At 53.6% G+C, this 26,263-nt stretch overlaps 1 protein-coding gene across 4 annotated transcripts in view; it reads left to right on the plus strand.

Moving 5' to 3' along the window:
* The window catches only part of LOC140421790 (uncharacterized), a 333,807-nt gene that overhangs the window by 69,759 nt on the left and 237,785 nt on the right, over positions 1-26,263 (plus strand). For all 4 annotated transcript variants that reach the window (XM_072506679.1, XM_072506666.1, XM_072506655.1 and 1 more), the window contains one exon: positions 15,405-15,502. In XM_072506679.1, the coding sequence (XP_072362780.1) occupies positions 15,405-15,502 (98 nt within the window). The remainder of the gene's footprint in view (positions 1-15,404; positions 15,503-26,263) is intronic.

Here is a 26,263-nt window from a genome sequence, read left to right on the forward strand (position 1 = left end):
ATAGATTGTGGTATGGGGAGCACATGGCCCACTCTACAGTAGTGATACAGCAGAAATGGAAAAATATTTTTTTAAAGCAAAACAATGTTTATTCAATGAACTCAAGTTAACCTTTTAAAACATACAGTGAACATCTTAGCAACCATTAATTCAAATACAACCCCGAAAACTGCAACACTAAGTAATCCTTTAAGATTTCCTTTTAATATCCATACGACTTAAAAACAAAACCTTTAACAGAAGCACATCAGGTTAAAGTCACTACTGAAAACATTTATAATTCTGAATTCACCAAATGATCAAGAGATAGTCTTTTCATGTCAGAGAGAACAACAGTACACCTGCTCTGTCTGGCTTCAGCTGCAACACTGAAAACAAAACTAAAACACACCCTGCAGCAAACAGACTAAAACGAAAGCAAAAAGCTGACAGACAGCCCAGCTCCACCCACTCTCTGACATCACTGCAATAATATGAGCAGCCAAACATTTCTTAAAGCAACATTCTCATGACACCCATGTACTAGTATTCCATGGAACTCCACCCATGCAATTGCCCCCTCATGTGACTGCCTCCTCCATGTGACTGGCACCCCTATGCAACGGCCCTCCCCCCAGTGTGACTGGCCCCCCAATGTGACCGGCCCCACATGTGACCATCCCCCCCACCCCCCAACAACTACCTCCCCATATGACTGCCGTTCGAGAGACTGACAACAAACTGGATAATGATGCCTTCACTTGTACTGCGAGAAATGTATGAATTCAGCCCCTCAATTCACTCAATGTCCTCTCCTCTTTCCTCCTTCAAAAAATCAAAGCACATGCCATAAGTCAATCCCTCCTCAAATCTCCAAAGGTATCGCCAGGGGGTGAGACAATCAGGCGGAGGGAGAGGCACAGGGTCATGTCACATCGAACAGCTAAGAAACCTTGTTCATGTAAAACGAGGGAAAGCCCTGTTGAGCAGAGTCAGGGGACATACTGACTGGTTAAAGAATCTGCTTTGAAGTAAAGTCCCTTCAAAGGGGGAGATTAAGGGGTGATCTAATTGAGATGGTTAGGATGAATGAAGGATTGGTAGGATAGACCCTGTGAAACAGTTTTCTCCATGCACAGAGTCCAGAACAAGGAGGCATAACCTTAAAACTAGACACAGGCCATTCAGGGGTGATGTCAGGAAGCACTCCTTCACACAGAGGGTAGGGAAAATCTGGAACACTCTCCCCCAAATGATGGTTGAGACTGGGGGTTAATTGAAAATTTCAAAACTGAGATTGCCGGATTTTTGCTAGCCAGGGGCTGTGAACAACACAGAAGCAAGGTGGGTAGACAGATTAGCAATGATCTAACTAAGTTACAGATCAGACTTGAGATGCCAACTGGCCCCCCTCTTGTTCGTATGGGAGGGCTCTTGATTGGTATACACTCCAATACACACGCATCTGCTTTAATCTTAGTTGGCTAGCTCTGGCCTTGGGCTTGGGAGGGGAGAGGTAAGAAACAGCATGAGTTCTTAAATGCCATCAAAGTACGATTACAATTCTGGAGCTGATTCCTCTGGCACAGCCAGTGGAGGATATGTGGGAAGAAAGCTTGGGTTAGGTTCCGAGAAGCCGGCGTAAATCAAAGCTGGTATTTACCGGCGGGACCAGGCGGTGTGGGCGGGCTCCGGGGTCCTGGGGGGGGGTGCGGGGCGATCTGACCCCGGGGGGTGCCCCCACGGTGGCCTGGCCCGCGATCGGGGCCCACCGATCCGCGGGCGGGCCTGTGCCGTGGGGGCACTCTTTCCCTTCCGCCTCCGCCACGGCCTCCACCATGGCGGAGGCGGAAGAGACTCTCCCCACTGCGCATGCGCGGGAAACTGACAGCGGCCGCTGACGCTCCCGCGCATGCGCCGCATTTCCGCGCCAGCTGGCGGGGCGGAAATCCCTCCGGCATCGGCCTAGCCCCTCAATGTTGGGGCTAGGCCGCCAAAGATGCGGAGCATTCCGCACCTTTGGGCCGGCGCGATGCCCGTCTGATTGGCCCCGATCGCGGGCCAGACCCCATCGGAGGCCCCCCCGGGGACAGAGTCCCCCCCCCCCCCCCCACAGGCCTCCCCCCAACCCTTCGCGCAGAGTTCCCGCCGGCAGCGACCAGGTGTGGACGGCGCCAGCGGGACTCTGCTTTTTCTGCCCGGCCGCTCGGCCCATCCGGGCCGGAGAATCGGCGGCCCGGCCTCGTACAGTGGCCCGCGACCGGCGCCGTGCCAAACGCGCCGGCGCAAATGCCGCCGATTCGCCGCACCTCGGAGAATTGCAGGCTGGTGTCGGGGCGGCATGGTGCAGTTGCGGCGATTCTCCGGCCCGGCGTGGGGCTGGGAGAATCGCGCCCCAGGAATTTCAGTGGATAGGTTGGAGAAGTTGGCACTGTTCCCCTTGGAGAAGAGAAGGTTGAGAAGGGGGAATCTGATAGAGGTGTTCAAAATCATGATGGGCAGAAGGGTCAAGAACCAGAAGACACTAATTTAAGGTGATTGGCAGAAGAACCAACGTCAACATGAGGGAAAAACTTTGTACACAGCCAGAGCCTGACAGCCTGATGGAAGGGTGGATACAGCTGAGGTTTTCAGAATGAAGTTAGAAGAGTAAAGATTTTGCAGGGCTGTGGGGACAGGGCGGGGGTGCGAGGCTAGCTAATTAGGTCTTGCAGCGGGCTGGTATGAGTTCGCTGTGTTCAATGGCCTCCTTCTGTGCTGTAACCATTGTCTGATTCTATTCTATGACACAAAAATCTTCCTCAATTTGTTGAGCTCTGTATTTTAACTCAAAAACATTTTTCTAATGGTCAGTTAGAAACAGCTTGAATTGAGTTACTTGAAAAATTATTCACAGGAAACCAGCTGAAAGGAACAGCACCCACATTGATTTCTTTTTTGTAAGTGCAAAAATAGAATAAAGTAGCGCCCGCTTAATCAATACCAACATCTTCCCATCGATTCACAAGCAGAGCAAGAGAACTTAACAAACGGTACAAAAGAATCTCACTTTGTCCTGTTCAGCCGTTTACCCAAGTGGTTAAATGTAAAGCAGTGTTAAAAAATGTTTCTCGAATGATTCACATAAGGGACCTCATCTGGCTTTTAACAGAAAGCTCTTGGCCTTCATGGGTCTCTCTGCTTTCCTTGTGACTGAGGAAATGATTGAAGAAATGCACTTTTTGAAGGATATATTGGCCCTGGAGGGGGTACAATACAGATTCAGTAGAATGCTACCAAGTCTAAGATGGTTAAAATAGGGTATGTGTATCGTCTAGGCTTGTATTCCGTGTAGAAGATTGAAGGTCATCTATTTGTGATGTTTAAGATGATTGAAAGATTTGAGAAATAATTTATTCTGGTGGGGGGAAGTCCAGAACAGGGGCATAGAACCTTAAAATTAGAACCAGGCTATTCAGGAAACATTTTCTCAGACAAAGGATAATGGAAACCTGGTACTTCCTCCCCAAAAAACTGTTAAGGCTGGCATGGGGGGTGGGTACAAATGATGCTTTCAAAGCTGAGGTAAATCGGTTTGTGAGGTAAGGGTATTAAAGGTTACTGAACCAACATGAGTGGACGGAGGTCGGATACACATCAGCTACGTAACTTAATAGTGGAACAAGCTTGAGGGGCTAATTGGAAATCTCAGTTTTGAAATTCTCCATTGGCTTCCCTGGCCACAACAGATTTCCATGGAGGGATGTTTGAGATTCCCACTCCCCTTTGTGTAATTTTGTGACCGAAGTTAAGGGCTCCGCAAGTAGCCAGACAGACAGTATACAGCCAGGTTTATTCTACTACTCCCCAATACAATACTCTCTCAATCTCCACTCCCCATCAGGGTCCTCCTGACCTGCTCCCAGGCTAGGCTTTATATCCTGTGGGGATCCTCAAATTGTGGGGGAAGCCCATCCCTAATCACCTGGGGAGCTCATACTCCAAAGTGGGGTGGGGGAATCTAATACAATGCACGTGCAAGCTTTGGATATTGTAACAGCCCTCTCTCCCCCTAAGTCAGGAGATAAGTCCATGTCTTCCGGCAACGGATGCCTCAATCGTTTGGGCAGAGTTTGGGGGTCCAGAGGCTACAAAGCCGTCCCGGGAGATGTGTAGCACACCTGAGAATGTTGTTTTTGCGAAGAGCGGAGAGGTTGGGGCTGGTGGGCCTGCGAGGCTGCCGGCCCTATTGCCGCCGGTATGTGGTTGTCTGGCGGCCCAGTGTCCATGCCTGATACAGCGTTGTTGTCGCTGGCGGTGCTGGACGGAACTGCTGGTGTGGCGGTCATCTCAGCTTCCTGACTTCCGGTGGCCGTCAGGTTCAGTAAAAGGGGGTCTGACATGGCTGGGCCTCAGGGATCCCTCTAGGCACACATATTCCAAAGTGTAGTAGAGAAATCTGATACCACGCAGACCCCCTTTGGGGGTCGTAACAGTAACAAAATGCCTCCTGACATGATTCCTTATTCCGGACTACACCACGACAGGAAATAGTTTCCCCCTCTACCCTATCCCATTCTGATCATCTTAAGCACCTCAATTAGATCGCCCTTCACTCTTCTATATTCAAGGGAATTTTAAGATGACCAATGTCTACTTAATTTCTTAATCACATGGACTGGGAACATACACATCAGATCCCCCTAATAATAAATTTGTTGAATAAAGTGAGCCCATTGGTTCTGCTGTCAGGGGTTCGTTTTTATAGAGACCTACACGGCCATTGTATATTCCATCAGATTACCATTCAACCTCATAGGGAGCTAATGCATTGGGTGCTTACATGTCTGGCTCTGTGTTCAGGTGAACTAGGAACAGATTTTGCAGTGAATGTACTTCTTCAGGACTCTTCCTGGTGTGTACAAAATGTAAATGACTATGCCTTCTTTCCCCTGCTTCAAAGATTTATGGCATAATGCAACGATCCAGAATGATGCCATTCAGCCCTTCCTGCCTGTGCCAGCTCAATCCAATTTCTCCCTCTCCCCCAACCCTTTCTCCATAAACCTGCAAATGTTCCCATTTCCACTATTCAGCCAATTCCCTTTCGAAAGTTACTTTTGACTCTGCTTCCACTGCCCTTTGAAGCAGCACATTCCAGATCACAACAACTCAAGAGTGTAAAAGTTCAAAAAAAGCTTTCTTCAACTTGCCTCTGGTTCTTTTCCAATTCCTTTGAAACCCCTAAACGGACTGGCCAGGAAATGCCAGTGGATCGAAAAGACCCTTAATGATCAACTGGAAACAGGATCCAGGAGCGGGATTCTCCGTAAACTGGCGTGATGTCCGCTACCCGGCGCCAGAAATGGCGCGGATCACTCCGGCGTTGGGTCGCCACAAAGGTGCGGAGGTCTCCGCAGCTTTAGGGGCCAAGCCCTCACCTTGAGGGGCTAGGCCCGCGCCAGGGTGGTTTCCGCTCAGCCGGCTGGCGGGAAAGGCCTTTGGCGCCACGCCACCCGGCACCGAAAGGACTTCGCCGGGCGACGCATACGCGGGAGCGTCAGCTGCTGCTGACGTCAACCCCGCGCATGCGCAGGGGAGGGGGTCTCTTCCGCCTCTGCCAGAGTGAAGACCATGGCGAGGGCGGAAGAAAAAGAGTGCCCCCACGGCACAGGCCCGCCCGGCGATCGGTGGACCCCGATCGCGGGCCAGGCCACCGTGGGGGCACCCCCCGGGACCTGATCCCCCCGCCCCTCCCCCCAGGACCCCGGTGCCCGCCTTGTCCCGCCATTCACAAGGTGGTTTAATCCATGCCGGCTGGGTTGACAGCGGCGGGGCTTCGGCCCATCGCGGGCCAGAGAATCGCCGGGGGTGGGCCCGCCGACAGGCGTCATTCCCGCCGACCGGCGGGGTGCGATTCCCGCCCCCGCTGAATCTCTGGTGGTGGAGAATTCGGGACATGGTGGGGGCGGGATTCACGCCAGCCCCTGGCGATTCTCCGACCCGGTGGGGGGGCGTGGAGAATCGCGCCCCAGATGTTTTTAAAAAAGGATGGGAGATAACTCTTGTGCGAATGCTGTTCAGGATAATTTGCTCTGTAATCTCCCTCCTGATGTGTGGAAGTATGGATCTTATTTGTGCTACCTACTTGACCCTAAGAACCAGGCAGGGTTGAAAGTTTCTGATGTGGTAATTCTGGCCGGAACCCAAGGTTTCTCTATGCAACAGAGATTTTGCTTATAATTTATTGCCTTGGTCGAAGAAAAATATTTTCTTTTTTGCCATAAACAGCAGTCATGTACGACAAGCAAAGAGTTGTACATCCAAGTTAAAAAGTCATTATCACCAGAGTGGAGGTCAGAGTTAGATGTTAGATTTTTGCCAGACGCAAAAACTTTGGGAAATTATTTACCCTTTGCTAGTCACCTTGGGTGAAAATCTCCGGTATCGGCGCCATGTCCGCCGTCTGGCGCCCAAAATGGCACAAATCAGTCGGGCATCGTGCCGCCCCAAAGGTGCGGAAGGCTCCGCATCTTTGGGGGCCGAGCCCCAACCTTAAGGGGCTGGGCCCGCGCCGGACGAATTTCCGCCCCGCCAGCTGGCGGAAAAGGCCTTTGGTGCCCCGCCATCTCCGGGCGGCGCATGCGCGGGAGCGTCAGCAGCCGCTGACGGCATTCCCGCGCATGCGCAGTGGAGGGAGTCTCTTCTGCCTCCGCCATGGTGGAGACCGTGGCGAAGGCGGAAGGGAAAGAGTGCCCCCACGGCACAGGCCCGCCCGCGGATCGGTGGGCCCCGATCGCGGGCCAGGCCACCGTGGGGGCACCCCCCGGGGCTAGATCGCCCCGCGCCCCCCCCAGGACCCCGGAGCCCGCCCGCGCCGCCTTGTCCCGCCGATAAGGTAGGTGGTTTAATTTATGCCGGCGGGACAGGCATTTTAGCGGCGGGACTTCGGCCCATCCGGGCCGGAGAATCGCGGGGAGGGGCCCGCCAACCGGCGCTGCGCGATTCCCGCCCCCGCCGAATATCCGGTGGTGGAGAATTCTGCAACCGGCGGGGGCGGGATTCACACCAGTCCCCGGCGATTCTCCGACCCGGCGGGGGGTTGGAGAATCTCGCCCCAGGTCCGCACATGCTAAAGTATAAAACTGTGGAAAAAACCTTCCGCTCCGGAAGCATAATAATCATCAAACTGTAACCTGATTGCTGTTTTTGATGTTAAGATAGTTGCATTCTCTTCCTGTCCTTTACAGTGCATGCATATTGAAACTTCATTTGGGTTGTGGACTAAATTGACAAATGTAGGGCGAGATTCTCCGACCCCCCGCCGGGTCGGAGAATCGCCGGAGGTTGGCGTGAATCCCGCCCCCGCCGGTTGCCAAATTCTCCAGCACCGGATATTCGGCAGGGGCGGGAATCGTGCCACGCCAGATGGCGGGCCCCCACGCGCGATTCTCCGGCCCGGATGGGCCGAAGTCCCGCTGCTAAAATGCCTGACCCGCCGGCGTAGATTAAATCACCCACGTTACCGGCGGGACAAGGCGGCGCGGGTGGGCTCCGGGGTCCTGGGGGGGGGGGGGGTGTGGGGCGATCTTGCACCGGGGGTGCCCCCACGGTGGCCTGGCCCGCGATCGGGGCCCACCGATCCGCGGGCGGGCCTGTGCAGTGGGGGCACTCTTTTCCTTCCGCCTTCGCCACGGTCTCCACCATGGCGGAGGCGGAAGAGACTCCCTCCATGCGCATGCGCCGGAATGCCGTCAGCGGCCGCTAACGCTCCCGTGCATGCGCCGCCCGGAGATGTCATTTCCGCGCCAGCAGCCGGGGCACCAAAGGCCTTTTCCGCCAGCTGGCGGGGCGGAAATTCGTCCGGCGCGGGCCTAGCCCCTTAAGTTTGGGGCTCGGCCCCCCAAGATGCGGAGCATTCCGCACCTTTGGGGCGGCGCTATGCCCGACTGATTTGCGCTTTTTGGGGCACCAGTCGGCGAACATCGCGCCGATACTGGAGAGTTCCGCCCGTGGTCCTGAATATATCAAGGCAAAAAAATCTCCATTGAATCCTAGAATCGTGGGCGCAATTCTCCCATCGGGTGACTAAGTCCCGACGCCGAAGTGAAAACCGGAGTGTTTCACTCCGGCGTCGGAGACCGTTCCCAGCCCCCTATTCTCCCATCCCCGGGGGGCTAGGAGCGGCGCCGCGTCATTTACGCGCCGGGCCTTGGAGCCATGTAAAAGCGGCGCCGGGTAAATGACGCGACCGGCGCCGCGTAAATGACATCAGCCGTGCATGCGTGGTTGCCGTCCTCCCCGCGGCCGCCCCGCAAGTCGATGGCACATCGATCTTGCGGGGCAGCGGAGGAAAGGAGGTCCTCCTTCAGAGAGGCCGGCCCGCCGATCGGTGGGCACCGATCGCGGGCCAGACCCCTTTTGAGCCCCCCCCGGTGCAGGAACCCCCCTCGCCCCCCGACAGGCCGCCCCCCCCCCCCCCAGCATTCCCGCGCTGTTCCTGCCGGCAGCGACCAGGTGTGGATGGCACCGGCGGGAACCTGGCGTGTTGGGCAGGCCACTCGGCCCATCCGGGCTGGAGAATCGCCGCTCGCCCATTACCAACGGCAAGCGGCGATTCTCCCAGCGGCCAGCCGTGATTCGCGCCGCGCCGGTTTGGGGGTGAGTGGGAGAATCGCGTGCGGGCATCGGGACGGCGTGGTGGGACTCGCGCGGCGCCCGGGCGATTCTCCCACCCGGCGTGGGGGGGGGAGAATTCCGCCCCATATACCGCACAGAAAGTGACCATTCAGCCCACTGAGTCTGTGCCAACTCTCTGAAAGAGCCGCCCAATTAGTCCCACTCCCCTGCTCATTCTCCTTGCATCTGCAGATTTTTCCTGATCAAGGGCGAAATTCTCCCGAAACGGCGCGATGTCTGCCGACTGGCGACCAAAACGGCGCCAATCAGACGGGCATCGCGCCGCCCCAAAGGTGCGGAATGCTTCGCATCTTTGGGGGCCGAGCCCCAACATTGAGGGGCTAGGCCGGCGCCGGAGGGATTTCCGCCCCGCCAGCTGGCGGAAACGGCCTTTGTTGCCCCGCCAGTTGGCGCGGAAATGACATCTCCGGGCGGCGCATGCGCGGGAGCGTCAGCGGCCACTGACAGTTTCCCGCGCATGCGCAGTGGAGGGAGTCTCTTCCACCTCCGCCATGGTGGAGACCGTGGCGGAGGCGGAAGGGAAAGAGTGCCCCCACGGCACAGGCCCGCCCGCGGATCGGTGGGCCCCGATCGCGGGCCAGGCCACCGTGGGGGCACCCCCCGGGGTCAGATCGCCCCGGGCCCCCTCCAGGACCCCGGAGCCCGCCCACGCCGCCTTGTCCCGCTGTTCAAAAGGTGGTTTAATCCACGCCGGCGGGACTTCGGCCCATCCGGGCCGGAGAATCGAGCGGGGGGGCCCGCCAACCGGCGGAGTCTTCGGCAATCGGCGGGGGCGGGATTCACGGCAGCCCCCGCCGATTCTCCAACCCGGCGGGGGGTCGGAGAATGACGCCCCAAGTATTCATCGAACTCCTTTTGAAAATTATTATTGAATCTGCTTCTGCCACCCTTTCAGGCAGTACATCCCAGATCAAAACAGCCTATTGCATTAAAAAAAAACCACCTTTCCTCTGAGTCCTTTTCCAAATATCATGGGTGGGATTCTCCATTAGCCGATGCCAAAATCACGGCACGCTCCGATTTGACTCCAAATCACGATTCTCGGTCACCTCGAAAATGGCCTAAATGCAACGAATGTCGCTTGTAGTTTAAACACTGTTTACATCTCATTAGTGGGCTCCTTCGCAATTCTGTGCCCCTGGTGGGCTGAGTTTCCGACGGCGCATTCCACGTGTGCTTTTAAAAATCATGAACCTGGCGTGGTGGCTGCTAAGAGAGAGAGAGAGAGGAGATAGGACACGGAGGGAGCGACTGCGGGCTGCTGGCCCGGACACTGGCCGTGCTGGCAGGGGTGGGGTGGCCCTGCCAGGGCCGGGGTAGGGGGGACAGTGGGGGTGTACAGGCCGAGTGGCTGGGGTGAACCCCCCCCCCTCCCAGGGTCTGGGGCATGTCCAGACACGGACTGCCATTACGGCGGCCATCTTGCTGACCACCCACCTTGGCCCCTGTTTCAGCACAGTGAAACTGGCTGTTTGGGTGCTCCCATTCCCACACCTCACCACACCGCACCCCCCCCCCACACCAAACTCGCCACCCAACCAGCCGTCATCCACCGGTGGACCACCCAGGGCAACACACATGGCAGCCCTTAGCGAGGCCAGTGTCAGCCAACGGTACCCCTGGCATCAGAGACTGGTGGCAGGGCCACGGGCCCCCATGCTGCTGAACACCGACAGGGCAGGGGTGAAGGATGGGGGGGAGATGGAGGTGCGGGGCCGGATCCCGCAGTGCCAACTGGGGCAACCGCGTTGCCCATTGAACCTGGTCGGGCACGGGGGTACGTACCATGCTAACATGTCAGCCTTTCACCCCTCTGCAGACAATGGATTTTGGAGTTCGACCAGCAGTGGTGGCTGTCTTGCTGCTCGCTGCAGCTCTGCGGGATGTCCTGCAGCAGTGTGAGCTGGAGCTGCTCGAAGAGGAGCTGGAAGCTGCAGCAGCAGAGTGTGCCGCATAGGGGCAGGTGGCAGCCGCCCAGGTTGGAGACCCGGGTCCAGGTGGTGATAGACGGGATGCATGTTGCCCTGCAGGCACCTGCGGATAACAGGTCACTCTAAACAAACTGAAAGGGGTACCACCTAATGAACGTTCAGCTGATCTGTGACCACCAGCTGCGCTTCATTCACCTCTGCGGCCGATACCCGGGCAGTGTGCACGACGACTTCATCCTGGCACACTCGGTGATCCCTGACATGTTGGAGAGCCCCCACCCCCCGGTTGAGGGGAGGCTCCTGGGTGCCTGGGTGATAGGGGTTATCCACTGCGGTCGTGGCTGATGACACCTATTCGGAGGCCACAGTCCGACGCGGAGACCTGCTACAGACACGCCCATGCAGCGACCAGGCGTGTGATTGAGCAGTGCTTCAGCCTCCTGAAGGTGTGGTTCAGGTGCCTGGACTGTTCTGGAGGGGCCCTCCAGTTTGATGCTGAGAGGGTCGCACAGCAGCGGGGCGATGTGCTGGAGAGGGACGATGAAGGCTAGGCCTCGTCCAACGAGGAGGATGTGGGGGAGGGTGAGGATCGACAGGACATGGGGCCCAGGCAGGCACGGGAGGCTGCACGGCGTTTGCGCCAGGGCCAACATGTACGGGACGCTCTGATCGCCTCCAGGTTCACCGACTAGGAGGGGGATATAGGGAGGGGACTGGCCAGGGGCAGGGGCACCGCATCCCAACCCCACAGCCACTCACTTCCCTCCCCGGCCAACCCCCTGCATGAACTCCCTCCATGATACATACCTGCAGCAATACGGGGTGGGGGCCTAGATCGACAGTAACAGCGGGTCTGGCCCATGGGATGGAGGATGATGACAACTCGCTTTGTGATGAGCTCTGGTGCTCCACATTGCACGACAACACCTGACTCCTGCCCACGGTAGCAATTTGCACTGTCCACCTGGGTGATCCTGCATGCGAGCTGACCATTCCATCACATGGTCCCATCGGATCCCTGGGGTGCCGGTGGTGGGGATGGTCGGCGGAGTGGGGGTGGGGTAAGAGGGTGGGGAGCACTGGCCACCCACAGGACCTGCACCAGTCCTCCCCCCCCCCACCCAGCGAGTCAACCCCTCACATCCATCAGACAGAGCATCGGGACACATTGTAACAAATATGTACAGGTTTGTGCCCTAGCCCCTATCACTAAACTGTGCCCTGCACCCATGCCAACTCAACTGGTGTCTAACTTTCAGGCCTTATGGGCCCTAACACTACAGGTGGATCCCCAGATGGCACAGCAGGAGTGGAGGCGGCCTGCACTGTGACAAGTGTCCCCATTGGCTGCCGTTTTCTGGGGCGACTGAATCTGGATGGGCCAGGCCCATGCTTAGGTTTCCCAGGTGACATGGTGCCGCCCTGTTCTACCCACTGCCCACCAGATGCACCAATGACAGGAGGTGGGGGGGGGGGAATCCGAGCTGCTGCGGTGTTCCGGCAAGGGCCCCATCACCTCCTCCTCCCTTGAGGTGCCTGATTTGAAGTGGGTGCGAGCAGAGCTTCCCCCTGAGCCTCCCGTGCCACCTGACACTGCCAGTCCTGGCTGCCCGCTTTGGTCTTGGCCAGGGTCTGCATGCTTGTGGCTATGGAGCACAGGAAGTGGACCATCTCCATCTGGGACTGCGCCACATCACGCTGCGACTGTGCCACCACCTTCTACAGTTGTATCACATCAGCCAGTGACTGCGCCATCTCCCTCTGGGACTGCGCCACCCCACTCTGTGTCTGCGCCACGCTGGCCAGTGCCTGGGCAATGCCGCCGACGTTCTCAGCCATGGCCTGCTGTGACTGGGCCATGCTCAGGACCGCCACTGCAATGTTCAGGTGGCCCTGACATATGGCTGCCTGTGAGGCGGCAGCCCTGTAATGGGCCTCGGCCAGTGTCTCCACAGAATGCCCCAGGCCTTGGACATGCTGTTCCATGGCCGAAACCGTCACCCGCAATACCTCCACCGCAGACGTCACCCGTGCGGTGTTGGTCAGGGTGACACGCATGGTCGGCACCACGTCCTGCTTCTGCACGTGGTTGGACTCTTCCACCTGCGCCTGCAGGTGTTGGATGTTCACAAACAACCTCTCATGTAGTACCTAGCTCTGTGACTGCATCTCCACTGTAGCTTGGACTACATCTGGACGGCAGCTGGTCCCTTGGTGCGGCCTCCCTCCGTCTGTCCGCCCCCTAGGGAGTTCCTACCTCCACTTGATGTACCGGATAAACTGTGTGGTGCGCACCAGATAGTGTCCCAGGAGCCTCTTCACTAAAGTGTCCAACCGAGGTGAGTGGCTCTGGGATGGTGGAGGGTGTTGGAGACAGCTGTGGTGGAAAATCACTGTCATCCTCTGACCCGAGCTCCAGGGTCTTCTGGGTCTCGGGCGGAGGGCTGGTGCCCGAGCTGCTCCCATCACTGCTCGGCTCACTGAGGGGCTCCGGCTGTGGTACTGGCTGGGGGCGGGAGCCGCCAAATGGATCCGCCCATCTCCAGCAGGTCCTGCAAGACACAAGACAAAATGCATGATTAGACTGCGGGGGTGTGGGGGTGGGTGTGGAGCGGCGGGGCGGGTTGGTGGTGGAGGGTGAGGTGGGGTAAGGGTGGTATGCGGGTGGGCGTGGGAGTGTTGGTGGTGGAGGGTGAGGGTGGTGTTGTGGTGAAGGTGAGGTATCGACACATGTGTCAAGGGAACCGCAACTCAGCGGGGTCTCACTTCCTCGCTCGTGGCCGCACTCCACCTCAGCAACATCCCGTTCCTCAGGGCTGCCGGCCTCGTCCTGGGCCCTCAGCTCATCGACGGTGAGGGGCCTCAGGTCTGGCGTCCCCCGCCTGTCTTCTCCCGGTGGTTATGTGCGGCCATCTCCTGCGGCGGGCGGGGGCACATAAAACAAGAGCGTTAGACTGTCCGATGCATGCAGCCCAATGGGGGGTTGCCGGTGGCCTCAGTGGCAAGGGCACCCGGCCATGGCGGCTGGTATGGGTGCTGGCATGTGGGGCAAGGTGGGGATTTGGTCGTCCCCCAGGGGGAGAGGGGGGCGGGTTTGGGGTGTGTGGGGGAGCAGGGTTACCGCATTGTGCTGCCTACTGATCCTAGCCACCCTGAGGGGGTCGTGGAGTTTCTTTCGGCACTGCATGCCGGTCGGGTGGAAGTTGCTCGTGGCGCTCACCAACTCTGCCACCTGCGCCCAGGCACGACAGACAGCAGCGCCTGGCAGCCGCTTTCCCAGACCGGAATACAGGGTCATCTGCTGCGTCCATGATGGTTGGCAGTTCCGCGTCTGTGAACCGTGGAGCTGCTCCCCTTACAGCCATTTTGACTGGGATGGTGTGTGTGTGTGTGGGGGGGAGAATCGTTTATGGGCAGCTGCAGCTTGTCAGCCTCCTGAGTGTCAATCACGGACCCGGTGAATCCGGCACCATTTTCCATTGGAATTAATTGTGTTCCATGTGGCGCTGGTGCTAGTACATTGATATTAGCAGAATCGTTGCAGGTGTGGCTCCGATTGTTCTGTCGTGAAGTCCACGGATTTCCCCGTTGGTGACAGCACTTAGTCTCAGAAACGGAGAATCCAGCCCCTTAAGTCTGTAACCTTACTGACCCCTCTGCCACTGGAAACATTTCACCTTATTTACTCAATTAAAAGGCTTCATGATTTTGAACACCAACTTAAGTCTCCCGGGTCGCACGGTGGCACAGTAATTAGCACTACAGTGATTAGCGCTACTGCCTCACAGGGCCAAGGACCCGGGTTCGATTCCAGCCTTGGGTGACTGTGTGGTATTTGCACATTCTCCCGCTGGCTGCGTGGGTTGCCTCTGGGTGCTCCGGTTTCCTCTCACAGTCCAAAGATGTGCAGGTTAGGTGGGGTTACAAGAATAGGGTGGGGAGTGGGCCTTGGTAGGGTGCTCTTTCAGAGGGTCGGTGCAGACTTGATGGGCTGAATGGCCTCCTTCTGCATTGTAGGGATTCTATGGGTTCTTCTATGGATTCTCCAGTCCCTCTGTGTAACTGAAGTCCCTCACCCCTGGTACTATTCTGACAAACCGTCTCTGTCCTTTCTCCAAGGTATTGACATCCTTCCAAAAGTCCGGTGCCCAGGATTGGAACACATTTGGGACTGTATCACCTTTCCCTCACTGTCATTGTGGGCGGCATGTTGGCACAGTAATTATCACTACTTCCACAAAGCGCTTGAGACCCGGGTTTGATTCTGACCTCAAGTGACTGTCAGTGTGGAGCTTGCCAATTCTCCCCGTGTCTGCGTGGGTTTCCTCTGGATGCTCTGGTTTCCTCCCACAGTCCAATGATGTGCAGGTTAGGTGGATTGGCTATGGTAAAATTGTACCGTAGTATCCAAAGGTTGGGTGGGGTTACGGGGATAGTGCGGTGGAGTGGGTCTAGGTAGGATGCTCTTTCGGAGGATTGGTGCAGATTCGATGGGCCGAATGGCCTCCTTCTGCACTGTAGGGATTCTACTTTATGAAAACCCTGAAACTCCCAAGCCAACAGCACTGTGGGGTTACCTACGGCACAAAGACTGAAGAACGTAGTTCACCACCACCGTCTCTCAATTGTAATCAGGGATGGACAGTAAATGCTGGTCTAGCTAGCAAAGCCCACATCAAGTGAAAGAATAAATATGAAAAAAAAAATCTGTGTCTAAGAGCTGGGCCTGCGGGGCAGAATCTCTGATCATTGTTTGAATGCGCTTTCCCATTTGGTCCTCTGTATAATCATAATTGCTGTTATTTCCTGATGCAGCCAAAGGTGAAATCTGTCAGCCCGGAGGTGGAATTACATCCTCACTATCACTCTAAATCCCCATTGCTGACGGCAGAGCAATTGAGGAGTCTGACAAGGTATGATTATAACACTTCTGTTCACTTGAAAAGAAAAGCAGCAGTTCAGCTAACATTAGATACTTTTCAACCAAAGATTTCAGAGAGAAAGGATGTGCATTCAAATGTTTGCCATTCAATCAATTCATTAAAATGTTTGGTATGTTAAGCAATTAATACATGGAAATGTTTCACTGTAAAACAATTAATAAATTAAAATATTTAGCTGATATTTTAAACAATGAATTAATTAAAACTTTTAGCAGAAGAAACAATGAATGCATTAGCTTGCAAAAGTTATTAGATTTAAGTTATTTGTATGTTTATGCAATGAATTTGCCACTGAAGTTAAAAATATGCAGTTTGTGACATGCCATTGTGGTTGAGATCATGCTGCCTGTTGTCTCATGTTATTGAGCCTATTGCAGATACAGAGCACCTCATTAACATGAGACTGCCAGGTACAGCCACTATTTTGGGTATATGTTCAAGGCATTTGGGTGTCTGTTGGGGAAGGGTTGCCCATGGATCCTTCTCCCTCTATGTCCACTGTGGACTCAGCAGCTCTTCTGGGGTCTGATTGGTGAGATGTTTTGTAAGAAATCCTATTACAGAGACGTCCAGGTCTGACTCTAACCGAGATCCCACTGTTGAGGTCCACATGCACCCATACAGAGATCAGTGTATTTTGTCTCTCTTGGTCCATCAGTCTCAACTGATACATCAGGTTCCAATTGGGGCAGTGGACTGGAAATTCCGATATAGAGGGCCAGACTTTCGTCTTTGGTTCAGGAACCGTGAGTTGGGCCATTTCCTAATTCATTCACTACTTCTGAAACTCACCACTTTTCCACAATATGTTGGTCTCTGATACTCAAGTGCAGGCAAATGTTGGGGCCGTCACCTTCCCAGGTGGCAACAGAGATGTCAACAGCGGATGTCAAGACTGGCAAATTAGAAAGCCCGTTTCTATTTACCAAGTCATTAGCCTTATTCATCCCTCATTCTCCCCCTCATCCCCCACTCACTCATTATGCTCCCCTATGACTCCCCTGACCCCTCATGACCCCATCCATCCTCCATCCTCACTTGCACAGTATCCACTATGTACAGAATTCATGAGTCATATAATAACAATGGTAAGTCATTGAAATGTTCATGAAATTTTTTTTTTTAAATTCCCTTTGAAAACAATTGACCCTCTTACATTCTCACAAAACCATCAATTAAAAACAGCCAGCAAATATCCCATTCAAAATACTTAGAATCACTTAACATCTTGTAATTTTGTCCAAATAAACAAACGGGCATTGAAAAAAAGGGGCATCTGGTAACTGTATCAAATGAAAAAACAAGCTGAGCAGATGGGCCAGACATCTAACGTTCCAGATGGTTTCATTCCCAATGCCTGGCTGAACTCTAAGACTCCCTAATTGATTCAACTCTTTAAGGTATTGTTTATACCGCTTGAAAATAACTATTAACTTTGCTGGATTGACAGTTTTATGAGCTTTTCTTTGAAGTGACTTTTCAATGCCTGTGAACTGAGTATATCATTGGAGGAGGAGCACAAGGGGTCATATCATCAAACTATTTGGGCAACTACTTTACACAGAGAGTAGTGAAAACATGGGACTTGCCCCACGAAGGATTAGCTGAGACAAATAGCATGGATTTATTTTAAGGGGAAGCTAGATAAGCCCACAAGATTGAAAAGAAGTGAAAGGTATCTTAATAAGGTGAGTTAAAGAGGAGGTCTGTGTGGGGCATAAACACCAGCATGGACCAGTTGGGGCAAGAAGCCTTATTCTGTACTGTAGACTTGATGTGTAACACAAATGGTGTTTTAAGGAGATTTCCACTGCTCTGTGGAATTTGGAACCAGTTTTTTAATCTGAACATGAGAGTGAATGAGATCTCTGATTTTATTTTGCTAAATGTGAAATGCTAATGGAAATGCAAGAACAGGCGCATTCTTGAATAATAAAATCTCCAGTCGCTCACAAAGCACTGGCACTAATAGTCTTGAAAACTTCTCGAATAGGAGGAGAGCCTCTGCAACAGGAGTAATCTCCCAAATTTCAAGCAGCCAGCTGTGGAATATGCAATTGTAATAGAGAATGGCCAAACGTCTGAAAAGAAGATAGCAATTTATCTGCAAGCTATTTAATGTGCCCAGGGGCAAAGTAGCAGTCACAGAATCATGAAATGGTTACCTGATTGATGGCCTCAAAACTATCAGAGAATTTAATTTTCTAGCTACACTGTGCAGTCTAACACCATTAATGCTTAACCTGTTTGTGTGAAATTACCATTTTAATGGATGTATTAAGCCGTTTATTTTGTCAAACTGTGCTCAGCGACACATACTGTCATCTTGGTGATGAAACAGCATCATGAAAGCCGCTGATGATTTGAAACTTGTGCCCTTACATCTGTCACGTATGAGTTACTGGAGCGAGGGTTAGCAATTGCATGCAACATTGATGCATAGCTTAATGGAGAACACCTGACATGCTCACTGCTTGCTGCAATGTGTCCTATATATGGTAGAATGCTCCGTACTGACAGACCAGTGAGTACAGGCTAACATGATGTCCCAGATTTCATTTACAGGCTTAATTACTATTAGGAAAACAAAATAGTTCTAAGGGATTTATATTTTTATAGGTAAACATTAGAAATAAGTTATAATTTTAAGTGGATTTAATTTCATGTTTCTGTGGAAGGAAGGGTAAAACTGAAAGTAAGATTCTTGCTGGACAAAGGTACTTGTATGTGTGGGAGTTGGTTTCAATTCCAACAGTGATTCTATTGTGCTTAGAGAGGGTTACGGCATGAAGAATAAATAAAAGGTAGAAGCATGTGGGTGTTGCTTTGCAACTGGAGGCCTTTTTGCAGCAGGAAGGTTTTCTGATCTGAGTTCAGCTGAACTTATTGGCAGTTGGAGACAGGACACCGGGGAGTAATTATCTCCGAGGCTGCACTCAGTCGCATTTCTTGTACTGAGGAGCTCCACTCGTCAATGCAGGAAGAGATCTTGCATCTTGATTTTCCTTCCCCCCCCCAGGACTGGGGCCCCGGAACGCCCCAACTCACCTGTTGGTGTGTCCTCGAGCCCCCCGCACCACACCTCATATGTGCGGGGAACCCCTGGACTGATCCCCGGGTAGTATCAGCAGTGCCAGGGTCCACCCTGCCCAGATGCCAACCACCTTGGGGCTTCCAATCGCTTGGGGGTGGGGGTGGGGGTGGGGGGGGGGGTCCCTGTTTGTTAAACGGCACCTGGCTGGGGTCTCCTTAACGAGGCCAGTAGATTCCGGGTGCTGGTTAGATCTGGCATCAGCAGAGTTAAGTGAGCTTTTAAGCTCACTTAACTCTGCAAGTCTGGGTCCCGCCCATTGCGGGAGGAATTCAGATTGCATCGTCTCACAAGATCTGATCTCATGAGGTGTAACAACCGTCGGTAAACCTGGAAGAGGCCTCTCTCGGGATCTACCGGTTGCGCCTATCCTGATTCCGGCGGTTCGTGGCCGTTAAATCGTGCCCCAAGTGTTCTGAGTTAAAGAGACAATTGCAATAACCAAATTTAAAGTGAGACGGCAGACTTCAGAGCTAATAGTTTCATGGCAATTTACTGGAGACTGGGAATCGGGAGTTAAAGCAATTGTGAACAGTTTGTACAGCAATCAAGACAAAGAAATCCTAAAGGGGTTGGTGTAAAACGTGGGCTGGAAACACTGTTAAAAGTTGAGTGAAAACTTTGTTTAAAAGTGTAATTTGAAAAACCTGGACTGGATTTCAGAATACAAGCAACTAAGGGAAAGTATTATAGTGAGAGAAGATTTTAAAGTATGTTTTTCGGAGTGGAAGCTGCCATGTGATAATCATTCTGAGGAGAAATCCACAAATACTAACTTGGGTTCTGTGCAGAGTGTGTGTATTTGACTATAGTCATTGTGTGTGCTTAAAAGGGACTTTTTGTGTTAATGAGATCATTGTAGCTTAAGATGTACTTCATAGTCAGTGTTAATCTTAAAATCTATGTGCAATTGGTAAACTAAAGGGAAGTATTCTAGCATATTCCAATTTCTTCATGTTCAATACATGTTTTTTTCTTGTTAAAATAAATTAGTGGCCTTGTGACTCTGTTCCTCCAAATTTTATTTAAAAAAATAAAAGTTATGTTTTTTTGAGCCTGGGTTCCATTCTGGAATCTTCCCATCCAGTTATAACATCAACTGGGTTCCTAACATTACACAGAACCAAGATATTGTATCAACAAAGTATTTAGTTAAAATTTAACAAATTTAACAATGTGCATTTATATAGCACCTTTATCATAGTAAACCAAAAAATATTGACACTGGGACACACCAGGAGATGGTCTAATGGCCTCGCCATGCCCGACTCGGGAGGCAACAAGGCCGGTAAATCTTGTGAGAGACCTCCTACGGAATTTACAAAACTCGTTTGGGCTCACCAGATCTAAGCACACTTTAACATGTTCGCACCCAAGGCACGGGATCTAACGTCCTCACCTCAGAGACCTCGAAGAGGTGTTAAGCACTGGTTTCCATAAACATGGACCAGGCGTACCGATACTTGGCGGGGGGGGGAGTCTGTCAGGAGAACCGGGGGTCTGGGCAATTGGACTCTGGCAGGGTGGTATGCAGGCACCCCGATGCCACTTGGGCATCATGGCACTATTACCCTTGGACTGCCACCGGGCACACTGGCAGTCACACCCAGGTGCCCAGATGGCATTGCCAGGCTGGCAGTGATGAGCTGCCCAGGTAGCATCTTTCCCATTCTGGGGATTACCCTGGCCTTATGAGGCGAGGTGCGGAAGGGCTCGATGACCCACTAATTGATAAGTAGGGACGTTGGGGGATCAGGAGGCCACAGTAGGGGATCCAGAGATCAGGGCCAATCACTTCCTGCACTGGTGTGCGGAGCACATTAGTGCCGGAAGTAAGCCTGAGTGCGGCCTTGGTGGGACGTTCCTTGCTGAGGCCCGAAAAAGAAGCAGAGTCCCATTTAATAGTTCTTGGCTAAACCCGTCCAAAACGAGACTCATTCGTAAAATTGCACCCATTAGAGCTAATGACTGAAAGTTCATTCAAGGAGTTTGGCTGTAAAGAGCATCTTAGAGGAGAGAGAGATGGAGAGATGGAGCAGTTTAGGGTGGGAATTCCAGAGCTTAAGGCCCAGGCAGCTGAAAGCATGGCCACAAGTGGATGAGTTGTGGGGGATATAGAGTGGAAAGGCCATGGAGAGGTTTGAAACAAGGAAGAAAGTTTCAAAATTGGGGAAGACTTTAATTGAAAATTTTTGAAGATAGGTGCCATGCTAGCGTGATGACATAAAGCAGCTGGACTGAGTTTTCATACCCTAAAGGAGCTGATCTGAACTCTATCAGTGGGTGGGCAGTTAAAAGCTGTAGGTTACGCACCCGCCCTCATGGTGTTTGAAGCTTTCCCATCATTCAAATCTGCAAGGATGATGGTAGAGTACATTAATTATATACCTTTTTCCTGGAGGAATTTTGTGATTAACACCCTGTAGGAACATGAGGAACATCTACATCAGAGTCACCACACTGTGAAATAAGAGGCGCTACATAAATGCAATTTGCCATTGTTGTTGCTATCTAAGTGTGAAACCTGAGACCGTATGTTTGAGGAGGGTGTTGTTTCCTATCTGTGTACAATACAGCTTCACCGATGCAAAGCAGAGCCACGGACATGGATGGTACGATGCAACACAAGCTAATGGAGTACTTGCATCATTTTCTTCGGATCATGTGAGCAACAGCTTTCCCGAAGCGGGCGTTGACTGATGACTGCCTGGGGCACTTGTCTTCCTGGCCGCATTGATGTTTCTGCTGGCTCGTTCTCTTGGTCAATATAAGAATCTTGACCATTCCTCACCATGAACCTTGGACAACGCCATCCAAACCTATGGCCACCACCATCTAGGAGGTCAAGAGGGGCAGACACTACCAGCTGGAAGTTCCCCTCTGAGCCCACCCAGCGATGCCCACGTCCCATGAAATAATTTTTAAAAGTCCTGGTTAGAATTCTCCAATCTTAAACCAGTTTTGCATAGCAAAGTTGTGAAGTGTGCAGCAGACGACGATAGTCATGTAGGCCCTCATGATTGTGCGTGTCTCCTCAGATACTGCTTTGCTGAAGATATTCTCCACTGATCCTGATAACTACATGCACCTTTGTTTAAGTCCTCCAAGGGTATCATTAGCTCAAGATGATGAGGATAACCCAGCTTGGTCTCTGAGCAGCCACCCTTCCAATTTCTCCTCAGTTTTAATTGAGACGGTCCCGACTTCCGATGGCGGCCATGGTGTGAGTGGTCATACATTTGGGGCTGGTTTAGCACAGGGCTAAATCGCTGGCTTTGAAAGCAGACCAAGGCAGGCCAGCAGCATGGTTCAATTCCCGTTCCAGCCTCCCCAAACCGGTGCCGGAATGTGGCGACTAGGGGCTTTTCATAGTAACTTCATTTGAAGCCTACTTGTGACAATAAGCGATTTTCATTTCATTTTCATTTTTTTTCATTTTCATTTGGTAGCTCTCACTTGTGGCGGTGTTTTTGGACCTTTTCCCTGGCTAACGGGCAGGCTTGTTGATGGAAAAAGGTGCAGGAGGGGTGGAAGAAGAGTGTGTCCCACCGGTGGATGGATTTGTTGACCAGAAGTGGTTTTAGGCGAAAGGAGCTGTTGAAATGAGAAACTGTGCATGAGACACAAGGGAAGATGGTGGAGGGTAAGGGACCGGCCCTAACGCCTCAGTGGTCTATGGAGCAGCTGGTGGGGCATCTTGAACGAGAAGTTCACCCAGCAGAGGAGGGAGACTCTGGAGGACCTGGCGAGGATTAAGGCGGGGATTAACTGCGTGGAGATGAGGTTGGTGTCTCAGAGCCAAGCGATCCAGAAGGTAGAGGAGATGGTGGAGTTGATGGTGTGGGAGCACAAAGAGCAGCTCACTTCGATGGCAGCCGAGATGGGGTGATGCGGGATATGCAGAAACGGCTACAGGAGAAGATGGAGGATTTGGAGAACCAGTCCTGGAGACAGAACCTGAGGATCGTGGGGCTGCTGGAGGGCAGCGAGGGAGCGGATGCAGGCTCCTACGTGACCAGGCTGTTGGAGAAGTTGCCGGGAGACGGGGTCTTTGAAGGCCATTGGAGGTGGGCTGGGCGCACAGGGCGCTGATGGGGAAGCCGCAGGGTAACGAGTGGCCGAGGGCAATGGTGGAGCGGTTGCATTGGTTTCTGGACAAGGAGCGGATCCTGAGGTGGGCCAGGCAGATGAGGTGGTGTACCTGAGAAGGCAGTGAACTCCAGGTGTACCAGCACCTGGGTGTGGAGCTGGCCAAGAGGAGAGCGGGTTTTAATAAAGTGAATGCTGCCCTCTTTAAGAAGGGGGTGCAATTTGGGATGCTGTACCCAGCTCGCCTCTGGGTGACCTACAATGGACGTGAACTTTACTTTGGGACGCTGGAGGAAGTGGTGGAGTTTTTGAGAGGTAATGGACTGGCAGGAGAAGGAGGACATTGACTTTTGGAGGAGGGCCATTGTCCTGGGTTCTTCTGTGGGGGATGGGTGATTGCTCTTTTCTTTGTTTTTGGTCATTGAATGTTGGCGTTGTTGTTTGCACCGGGATAGTGTTTGAGCCGTGGGGAAGAGGAATCAGTGGGGGATAGGATGCTAGGCTCCATGGACGGGGGCTGCCAGACTGGCTGGGCGGGCTAGTTCACGGAGGCGCAGTCGGGGGTGAGCATGTGATTAGAGTGTTGATGGGGGTTGGGGTTGTTATTGTGTGGGGGGGGGAAGGGGGGGATGCTGACAGGGGAGGGGCTTTTGAAATGTGGTATGGGAAGGGTCGATGACGGTGGACATCCAAGGGCAGCCTGACGGGGTGCAGGACGCGGGCTGGAGGTTGGCCCAGGAGGGTATATGGCTGATTGGCAGGGGGGGGGGGGGCAGGCGGAGGCAGGGGGAGGAGTGGGATATGGCTGATTGGCGAGGGGGCGGGGGAAGAGGAGGCGGGGGGAGGGGGAGGCGGAGGCTGTATACCCCCGACCAGGCTGATCACATGGAATGTGAGAGGGCTGAATGGGCTGGTCACGAGGTCTCGCGTGTTCGCGCATCTGAGGAGCCTGAAGGCAGACGTGGCATTTTTACATGAAATGCACCTGAAGATTGGGGACCAGACTGGTAGGAAAGGGTGGGTACACTGGTCTAACACTGGCTGCAACTGGATGCAGCTTAGACCAGAAAGATACCGCAGACCTTGAAGTTAGGTCAGTCAGGTTTATTGAACTAATAGCACAGTTAGCACAGTTCTCTGTGAGTACGACTCTCTGCTAACTTAAGTGTGGTTACTCTCTCTGTCTGACTGAACCAGACTAGCTCTTAGCCACGTGGTGGAGGTGTGAGATTACAACAACACCCTTGACTGACTCTAGATGTTCATCAGTGGAAAGAGACGGAGTGTGAGTGCCCCGTGTCTTTTATAGACAGATGCCACCCCTGAATGTCCTGCCTGCTTATTGGTCATGTCCAGTTCTCTGTGTCCATTAGCTGCTTGTCTGTATATCATTATGTGTGTGTCTGCATATCTGCATATCTGCATATCATGAAAGGTCGGGTAGGTCTTTCACTCAGGATTGGATTTGAAGATGAGGGCGGTGCCTGTCTTGATAAATAAACAGCTAGCTTTTGAATTAGAGAGTACAATGGCAGATTCTGGGGGGAGGTTCGTTATAGTGAGTGGGAAATTGGAGATGATGCCGGTGGTGCTGGTGAATGTTTATGCCCCGAACTGGGACAATGTAGAGTTCATGGGGCGGGTATTGGGGAAGATCCCGGACCTGGACTTGCACCGGTTGATAATGAGGGGGGGATTTTAACACAGTTCTGGAGCCAAAATTGGACCGGTTGTGCCCGAGGTTGGCGAGAGTATTGGTGGTGGTGAGGGAACTGAGGGGGTTTATGGAGCGAATGGGGGGGGGTAGACCGGTGAAGAATTGGCAGGCGGATGGTGAAGGAATTCTTGTTTTTTTCCCCATGTGCAGAGGGTGTACTCCCGAATTGACTATTTTGTGTTGGACAGGATGTTGCTGGGGGTGCTGGTTGGGTCGGAGTACTCGGCAATTGTGGTTTCGGACCATGCGCCGCACTGGGTGGACTTGCAGGTGAATCGGTGGGGGAGGGGGTGTCAGTACCCGCTGTGGAGGTTGGAGGTGGGGTTGTTGGCAGATCAGGGTGTTTGTGAGCGGGTTAGGGCTGCCATTCGAGGATATGTCGAGCTGAATGACACGGGTGAGGTTTTGGACGCCATGCTGTGGGAGGCATTGAGGGCAGTAATATGGGGGGAGTTTATTTCGATACGGGCACAAAGGGAGAAGACGGAGCTGGCGGAGATGGCGAGGTTAGTGGATGACACTCTGCAGGTGGACAGGAGGTATTCGGAGGCTCAGGAGGTGGGGTTGCTGAGGGAGCGGCAGAAACTCCAGATGGAGTTTGGGCTGTTATCCACGGGTAAGGCAGTAGGGCAGTTGAGGAGAGTTAACGGGGCGGTCTAAAGGCGAGTAGGATGCTGGCACATCAATTGAGAAAGAAGGAGGTACTGAGCGAGATTGGGATGATGAAGGATAGGGGAGGGAATATGGGCCGGGATTCTCCGACCCCCCGCCGGGCCGGAGAATCGCCAGGGGGGGGCGTGAATCCCGCCCCCGCTGGTCGCCGGTGCCGGGGTTCTGGTGCGTCGGTCGGCGGCCGCTGGCAGAGGCCCCCCCCGGCGATTCTCCGGCCCGCGATGGGCCGAGCGGCCGCCCGTTTTAGGCCCGTCCCGCCGGCGTAAATTAGACCAGGTACTTACCGGTGGGACCTGGCTCTGCGGGCGGCCTCTGGGGTTCTCGGGGGGGTGGGGGGGGGGGGCTGAGGGATCTGGCCCCAGGAGGTGCCCCTACAGTGGCCTGGCCTGCAATCGGGGTCCACCGATCCGCGGGCGGGCCTGTGCCTTAGGTGCACTCTTTCCCTCCGCACCGGCTGCTGTGGACCTCCGCCATGGCCGGTGCGGAGATGAACCCCACTGCGCATGCGCTGGGATGACGCCAGCACATGCTGCCGTTCCCGCACATACGCCAAATTGTGCCTGCCAGCAGAGGCCTTTCGCCGCCGGTTGGCGTGGCGCCAAGCCCTTTGATGCCAACCGTGCCGGCGCCAGCCTCTGAAGGTGCGAAGGATTCCGCACCTTCCGGGCGGCCCAATGCCGGAGTGGTTCACGCCACTCCTCGGCACCGGGAGTGCCTCGGCACTCCTCGGCACTCCTCGGTGCCGCTCCACCAAGTAGGGGAGAATCCTGCCCGTGGTCTGGATCCGATAGGGGTGAATGGAGTGTTTGGGGATTTTTACAGGAGGCTGTATGAGTCGGCACCCCCAGTCGGGGTGGATGGAATGAGGTGTTTTTTGAAGGGGTGGAGTTTTTGAATTTGGAGGGGGACCTTGTGGAGGGACTGGGAGCCCCCATTGGGCTGGTGGAGGTGTTAGAGGGTATGGGGCGATGCAGGCGGGGAAGGCCCCGGAACCGCTCAGGTTTCCAGTGGAATTTTGCAAAAGGTTTTCGGGGGACCTGGGGTGCATGCTGGTCAGGGCGTTTAATGAGGCAAGGAAGCAGAGGGTGCTCCCTCCAACTGTATCGCAGGCTTCGATCTCCTTAATTTTGGGTACAAGGAATCGGAGCAGTATGGGTCCTAC

Source organism: Scyliorhinus torazame, chromosome 1 (assembly GCF_047496885.1).
Source record: "Scyliorhinus torazame isolate Kashiwa2021f chromosome 1, sScyTor2.1, whole genome shotgun sequence".
In the NCBI taxonomy this organism is placed as follows: domain Eukaryota; kingdom Metazoa; phylum Chordata; class Chondrichthyes; order Carcharhiniformes; family Scyliorhinidae; genus Scyliorhinus; species Scyliorhinus torazame.